We start from the raw sequence: 8,290 nt of genomic DNA on the forward strand, positions 1-8,290 counted from the left end.
TAAATAAATAAATAAGTAAGTAAGTAAGTATCGCTTTCAACAGAACACGATGTATTAGGTCCGCCGAGCAGCCTGTGTTGAATGTGCGAGAGTGAATGCGCGCCCTGCTCTTTCTCTTCTGGGATAGATGGCGGCTCCCACTAAACAGTGAGTCTCGGCTGCATTTCTGTGAAAAACCAATTCAGAATCGGTCAATGTTTTTTAAAAAAATCAACAGTTCATGTCATTCCTTTCTAGGATCTGTTTAAATTAAGGGTGCTATTTTTTATCTGTTGTAGGAACATTTGATGTGGGGTAATCGTTAGAAATCTAGCTACTGTCGATAACGGGATATATTAATGTGAAAAACGCTTTATTAGTGGCTTGAACATTTTCTGGTAAAGTTTGAATCGTATTTGCAATGTGAAGGGCAAATACGGTGCATGAATTTAGCACCGACATCCTTCATAAACAGTTAAGAATCAGCAGTCTCTGAGTAAAAACAGTGGCAGGTCAAAATCCAATTATATATATATATATATATATATATACACAAGCAGCTCGGGTGCATGTTGGATAGATAGTAGCACCACTCGTAAATATAAATTCACAAACCGGAAGAAGAACTCTGGTGTGTCCTGTCATGTCTGAGTGCTGTGCGTTAATGCTGTGTTGGTTTGTTGTGGTATTAAAGGTATGGGCTGATTCTGCCCAAGAAAGCCCAGCTGAAGACAGCAGTGCTACAGAGACCCTCGGTGTTCGGGGATGACTCTGACGACGAGGTAAGGGCTTGGTTTTTTTTGCCACTTAGTTCTGTGCACGTTGTTTAAGACGAGAGACGTGGGGTTAAACATGACCACTCGCAGTGAAGGCTTGTTTATGGTTATCTGCAGTACCACTGAGAGTACTCTAGATGGCACCAGAGCACTGACTTCCATGAATGGTGAGACGGACAAATGGACTACAGCTTTATTCAAACAGTAAAACACACAAAGTAAACTAACAGATAGGTTTTCTAAGTGCTGTAAAAATATAGGTGTTCTGACAGCATATGGCAGTTGTGTTTATTCACAGCTTGAGCTACACGAAGCTGCTAAAGACAGAATGAATTCTAAGTGAAGAACGTTGATAGACTTGTCCTCTTTTTTTTTTTTTTTTTTTTTCCAGAACTATTATTTTGGCTGCCTCATTCTTTATTTAATACAATTCAGGGATGGAAGTAAGACTCCGATTGCATAGCAGCTTCACCCGTTCCAGGTTTTAATGCATGCTTGATTAGCCCCAGTGTACAGGGAATAAGCTCAGGTGTGTCTCTTTTTGATAAAACCAGGAATGGATCAAACTGCTATGCAATGGGGGAGCAGTTTCTGGAGAGTATCATCATGTACAGATGTGTGTCTTCACGTAGGTGATCTTGTGCTGTGTGTTACACTTTTTACATTGCTATTGCACACTGTTCACAGCAGTGGCGCAGGGTGCAAGTTACCAGCATAGTTGTGTCATGACTGACCCTGCACCCCCTGTTTATCAATCAGGTGCAGCATCTTCAAACTCCCAGGTAAGCAGGTAGAGATCTGTAGGTGATGAAAGAAACAGAGAGAGACAGGCTGGCTGGGCTCCAGTACATGTCTCCTGAGTTGCACTGCAACACGGGAGGGGGGCATGCAAGGTTTCCATGTCGCTCTCTCTCTCTGCTCTGACTTTAATGAAAAAGATAGGAGTCTAGTTCCCTTTGAAACTTGAAGCAATAATAATCCTGAGCCGGCTGATTGGGGGGGACAGATAAGAATTCTTCATTAGTTCTGCGAGGCCCAAAAACGCATTCTTGTGATAAGTGGCGTGCCCTTGGAAAGGGAATTCATTTCCTGCCTGCCCCGATGCTATCTGCAGAGTATCTGAAGACAGCGAGGGCTGAATTGCAGAGCTGGAGCCCCGCGGAGAACAGGGACTGTGCAGAGTAGCAGACTCCTCCTCGGGGGCTCTCTTTAGAGGAGTCTCAGAGACCAGGGTTATTCTCTCTGGGGTGATTCTTCTCTACCACCGACCTGCTCTCAGAGAAACGGGGCATCTCTCCAGCCCATGGCAGGCTTGAGGCATGACATTTTAAACAGGATTCTGTCGTAATGACAGAAATGGGGGGACCACCTGTCAATCAAGCCGTCCTTGTAGATTTATAAGGACCCACTCCAACAGGCGTTTCACATAGTACTGTTGCATTAAAAATGTTAAATATATGAAGTTGCTATTTTTCGAAGAATGTATCCTTAGAACACTTGACGCAACTGTAAATTAAAGACACACAGCGTTGCATATCCTCGCTTTTTTAAAAAATCTTCTCGGTTCTTGGAGCTCTTTGATCAGATAAGGTAGTCGTCTTCAGTTAACCTTCCCCAAGGCTGCAGCTTGCTGCTGTTTTAAGAATGAAACCTGACGTACACTACCTTAGCTTCACTGAATGTATTTTTAACTACAGTGTCTTGCACCAGGCGCGTCTCAAGGGTCCTCTAGCTGGTTAAACAGGTCGTTAAGTTGATTAGAAAGAGCACTTGAAGAATGTTTTCCTGTGTAAGGTGCTGGACAGCAGGCTGAAAACAATCCTGTCTGCCAATTGCCAGCGTATGATGGATTGCACCACCGTCCTCATGCTGAGGTCTACAAACTTACTTTAGTGTTCTGCACAGCTGAATGTGAGGCATTTAAACCTGCTTATCTGGTTATGAAGTTTAAAAGGAGAGGCCTGTGAACGCAAGGAGCGAGAAACCTTCTGAAGTGGTTTACAGCAGAGTTGTAGCACGGGCCTGATTGCTGGTGTATGATCTTTAGAAACCACGTTTGGACAAGTGGATTTCACATGCGTGTGTAACACTGCCCAGGAGGGTTCACTAAGAGAGCTTTGTGAAGTTTCCTGTGGAATGCTTATCAGACTCCAGATACAAGGAGTTATGAATACAAGTTGTTTATACTGCCGAGAAACATGTGTGAAATGTTTTATTATAGCGACTGTCTAAATCTGCAATGTGAGACGTGCCAGAAATCAGGAGGCGCGCTGTACAGAATTATTCTGAAAAAGAAAACTAATACCAAAAAAATATATATAATCTGCCTTCGTCATTGCTGGAATTTAGTCTTTTATAAACAACGAGCTGAATTTTCCACTTGGCCTTATTCAGCTTGTTTTTGAAGGAGGGCCCCGGTTCAAATCCCGGCTCACTCACTGTGTGTGACCCTAAGCAAGTCGCTTCACCTCCTTGTGCTCCGTCCTACGGGTGAGACGTTGTTGGAAGTGACTCTGCAGCTGATGCATAGTTCACACACCCGAGTCTCTGTAAGTCGCCTTGGATAAAGGCGTCTGCTAAATAAATAATAATATTGCAAAAGGTGGTCGACAGGAGTACCATTTTAAACATGTTTAGACTGTACTGTGATTGTAAGAAGTCTCTTAACTGAGCTCAGTGAGTCATGTCATACAGACCCGGGGGTAACTAACTTGGCTAACATGCTGTAGAGCTCAATGTTTGGCTTGATCTGTTATGCAATAGCAGCAGGGTGTTCTGTAGATTAGAGGCTGGGGGGTGTAGGAGTACTGTGTTTGTCTGGGATATCTGGACAAGATTCAAATAAACACTGTACATAATAAAGAGCGGAACAAATTGTCTGTGGAAAAGAAATTCAACATTAAAAAAATAAAAGGGGGGTGGGGTGCGCTGGTGCCACCCCGAGCCGAGATGAAAGGCAGCTTCACTGAAAGCAAACAGACTCCGCTCGTCTGGACTCGGCCGAGCAGCGCAGCATTTAATATAGATGCTGATGATAAGGGCAGGCAGAGCACAGGAAGTGCCCATCAATCAGGTCTCCTGGCGCTGCAGGAAATTGCCCCCGTAAACCGCGGGAGGTGTTTGAACGGGGATTGTCTTGGTTTCAAATGTTATCGATACTCTGGGCAAACAGAGCCGCAGGTGAGGCCGCCCTGCCTCTTTGTTTCTCTGAGCGTTGTTTTGTTTTAGACCCGCACGGCTCCACAGTCTGTTTGCTGTCAGTTCAGGGTGTTAGCTGCTGGCTTTACCGCAGCGGCAGTCCCTTCTCCTTTCCAGTGTGTGAATTTGATGGCCAGATGAACAGACCAACGTACTCTCCATGTCTGCCCAGAATCTGACACTCGTATTACCTTCCGCTAATTAATGCGCAGACCAAGTGTGACGTGGGAGTGTGTGCAGACCACGCCCACCTGTCTCGCAAGAATCTTGTAATCTCAGTAACTCGCCCTTAATAATGTTAATAGCAGGGTTCTTGACAATTCGATGAGGGGTTTTCATTGCCAGCGAGGGATACTCACTCTTATGAATTAGCCAGTATGAGAACCACTGAGATCTCATTTATAACGGCTTTCTCTCTGACATGTCATACCATCATGAATGTGCACCACCTGTATTTGCAGGGGCAGAGCGAGTGAGTGAGTGAGTGCGTGTGTGCGCTCCATTCTCTGCTGTGAAGCTGCACTTTGCTTCCTGCAGTAGGAGGTGATTGAAACCCAATGCCCTGTGTATCTGCACAGCTTGTACAGGCTGCCTTGTGTGAAGTGTTTGCTTTTCTTCTTCAGTGCATACACTGAATAGCTGGTCCTTTTTTTATTAAGGACTGATGAAACGGTTCTCCACAGTGTCTACAATGGGAGGCAGCTGGGCCAGATGCAGGGAGCAGCGCACACACTTCCAGTTGACCTTGCAGCGAAACAGTGTAGCCATTCACCCAGAATGTGTCAAATAAACTCTGGTACGATCGCCAGTTCATTCGTCAAGTGGAATTAGTCGTGTTTGTAATTCTTTTTTTTTTTTTTTAAGACTTCCGTTGGCGAGAGTTTGCAGAAGGAAGCCGTGAAGAAAAAAATGATGAAACAGGTGAGGGAAATATCTTTATTGAAAGAGTTTCAACTTCTCATTCGAATACCCTCGTTTATCACTGATAAACCGCACCCTCTGTACCACAGGCACGATTGAGCAGCTTTGGGTAACATTCTTTGTATATCGCCCTTGCAAAATAAAACCACCCCAGTATACTGTATAGAATACTACATTCCAAGCGGGGCGTGCACCTTGTGCTCCCCCGACTCAAACACAACGCAGTTCTAGCACGTGGTCCCTTTGCACGTGCAGCAGTAACCCCAGCGCTGTGCTGGTTTGTTTCAGACGCGTCTGGAGATGCAGAAGGCTCTGGAGCAGGATGCCAGCGTGTACGAGTACGACAGCGTGTACGAGGAGCTGCAGAAGAAGAAAGAGGAGAGCAGCGCCAAAGGGCTGGCCGGGGCGGACAAGAAGGTGAGGGCTGCTGGCTCTGTCTGTCTGTCTGTCTGTCTGTGAGTGTGTTCCATTGCCTCTGCTGCCTCTACAGCAGTGCTCAGAAGAGAGGTATTGGAAATGTGTTGGAGGGTAAATTGAGCCACAGCAATGGCCGTTGAGTTGAATTGACCGGCCACACCTCCTCTTCTGTTCTTCTGAGCTAAAAGCTGGTGGAGCAGAAGCAGCAAGGAAAGTACCCTGTCTCTCGCCCCTCACACTCTGTATCCCACGCCCTTTCTTCTCTCTCTCCAGCCCAAGTACATCGGCAGTCTGCTACTTCCGATGCATTTGCAGAAGCACGCTCTGTATCCCACTCCCTTTCTTCTCTCTCTCTCTCTCTCTCCAGCCCAAGTACATCGCTAACCTGCTGCGCGCTGTGGAGTTGCGGAAGAAGGAGCAGGACCGCAGGAACGAGCGGAAGATCCAGCTGGAGCGCGAGGCCGAGGGGGAGCAGTTCCAGGACAAGGAGGCCTTCGTCACCTCTGCATACCGCTCCAAACTGCTGGAGACACAGGAGGAGGAAGAGAGCGAGAGGAGGGAGGCAGCGATCGAGGGTGAGGGGGGGGGGGGGGGGGGGCTGTCTGTGTCTGCTGAGCCTCCAGGGGTCATTTGTAACCCTTTTTTTAACTTGGGGGAGTGGTGAGGGTATGGAATGGCTTACCTGGCCACGTTGATGCTGAGTCATTGGGATCCTTGAGACAAAGTTGCGATCAGTCAGCTACTACGAACCGGACTAACAGTGATGGCCCATTGGCCATGTTTGTAAATGTTCTTCAGTCTGGTGTGCTCTGACAGCCTGTGTGTTTCTTGCAGCTGCGCTGGATGTGAAGAAGCAGGAGGACTTGAGCGGGTTCTACAGGCACCTCCTGAACCAGACTGTGGGAGAGGAGAAGCTGCCAGACAGGGAGAAGCGCAGGGATCCCCCGGTTAATGAATCTCAATCCCTGCGTGGCCACAACCCGCAGGACAGCCAAGATAAAGACGACGACTGTGAGATTGATAGTGAGGGGGAGGAAGAGCAGAGGGAGAAAACCAAGGGGGGGAGCTCTGAGGCAAGCAAGGCAGGGGCAGGGGCAGGGGGAGGCAGCAGCGGGCACCCCAAGAGGCAGTACCGCCAGAGATCACCCTCGTCCGAGAGCGAGGTGGAGATAGAGAAGAAGGAGAGGGAGAGCGAAGGACAAAGGGAGAAGAAACACCGCAAGGACAGGGACAGAGAGAGAGGAGACAGGCACAGCCGGAGCAGGAAAGAGGAGAAAGAGAGGGAGAGGAAGAGGGACAGAGGCGACCGGGACAGAGAGGACCGCCACAGGGGAAAGGAGGAGCGAGACAGGAGGGAGAAAGACAGGAGGAAGGAGAAAGATAGCAGAAGGACAGCCAGTCCAAAAGAGAAGGGAAAAGTGGAGGAGGGAGAGAGGGTGAAGGAAAAGGAGGAGAGAGGCTCCCCAGCAGAAGAGAAACGCAGCCGTGGCGGAAGCAGCAGTTCCTCCGCAGTGCCAGGAGGAGGCGGCAAAGAGGTGCCAGAGACGGGAGGAGAGCAGGCGGAGCCCAGCGTTAATAAATTCGCCAAGCGCAGCAGCGAGGAAACTGTGATGTCAGCTCGGGACCGTTACCTGGCGAGGCAGATGAGTCGCTCGGCCGCTAAGACGTACATCGAGAAGGAGGAGGACTGATCACAGCGGGTTTTCCAGACCTGCACTCGGAGCTCAGGCAGTGCACGGGACCCTCCGACTGTGCACAGCTCACACGGCAGCCCCCGGGGGCAGCCTCACCCATGCGTTAAAGGTGTGATGGTAATTGAGATGTTAACGAGACGGAGGTCGGGATGCAGTATTGCAATGGAGTGTAGGTCCTTAATCTGATCTTCTTGTGTAGGTGAACCTAGGTCATGAAGTTGAAAGACTATAAAGACACTTGGGGGGGGGGGGGGGGGTATGGTTTTATCGAAACTGCTTACCAGCCTTTATTTAGTGCAGTGTTTCTGACGATCTTATGATCTGTTTTGTTTAAAGTTATCAATAACGAGAGAATGTTTTTTGAGATTTTTTTTGTGTTGCTGCAAGCCAAGCCAAGCCAAGCCAAGCCAGGGTAAAACCTGAAACCTTTTCACATCCAGGTCGTCGATTTACTAGAACAAGAGCTCCTTTCTTTCCAGTCCCATACCTTCCTAATGCTCTGTGCACCAGTTCATCAGTAACACCCAGCTGAACAGCGGCTACAGTGTGAGGAGACCAGAAAGCAGGCTTCCTAAAGTGTCAGTCGATTCCCATAGGGTTAGGGTTCAGAATGGGACATGTTCCATTAAAGGCAATCGTAAAGCAAGACCTAATTTAGTAAGATTAGGAATTGATGCTATAATCCTGCTTGCTTATGGCTGTTTAATAAAGAATGCAGTGTAACTTTGTAATTTTTACATGAAGGGGCTTTTTGCTTATCACCTGATAAAATGGAAGAGTAGAGGCGTTTGTCTTCATCTCTGAAGTACTTTATCTAGTGAAAGGGACTTGTGGTTATTGTTTGTTTTTTGTAAGTCATGTTTGTTTTGCAAGCTCCGAGCGATACGTTATTAAATGTACACCCCTCCCCTCGGTTCCACTTTGATATCTTTACTGCATTTTATTGAATCTTGAAAGATTAAACCCTGGGGTGATAAAGGAGCTGCTTGTATGTCTTTGTCTGCTCTGTGATGAATGAGGTTTGTTAATGACTTCAGTCTGTCCGTGTGTGAGTGTGAGTGCTGGAGTGTTCAATCTGTCTGTGTGAGTGTGAGTGCTGGAGTGTTCAGTCTGTGAGTGTGAGTGCTGGAGTGTTCATTCTGTCTTTGTGAGTGCTGGAGTGTTCATTCTGTCTGTGTGAGTGTGAGTGCTGGAGTGCGCGTTCTGTCTGTGTGAGTGTGAGTGCTGGAGTGGTCCAGATGTCACTGGACTGGTTCACGCACATGCTGGTTGAAGGTGCGTTCAGCATCGGAGCAGTGAAACTTG

At 47.7% G+C, this 8,290-nt stretch overlaps 1 protein-coding gene across 1 annotated transcript; it reads left to right on the forward strand.

Annotated features, from left to right (window-relative positions):
- Nucleotides 1-17: 17 nt before the first annotated feature.
- Nucleotides 18-7,712, forward strand: LOC117429581 (nuclear speckle splicing regulatory protein 1-like). The gene is made up of 6 exons (XM_058997968.1): nt 18-147; nt 674-761; nt 4,818-4,874; nt 5,163-5,291; nt 5,659-5,866; nt 6,126-7,712. Exons 1-6 carry the CDS (start codon nt 128-130, stop codon nt 6,980-6,982), a joined length of 1,359 nt encoding a protein of 452 aa, XP_058853951.1. The 5' UTR covers nt 18-127; the 3' UTR covers nt 6,983-7,712.
- Nucleotides 7,713-8,290: the final 578 nt, after the last annotated feature.

This window comes from Acipenser ruthenus, chromosome 24 (assembly GCF_902713425.1).
Source record: "Acipenser ruthenus chromosome 24, fAciRut3.2 maternal haplotype, whole genome shotgun sequence".
NCBI lineage: Eukaryota > Metazoa > Chordata > Actinopteri > Acipenseriformes > Acipenseridae > Acipenser > Acipenser ruthenus.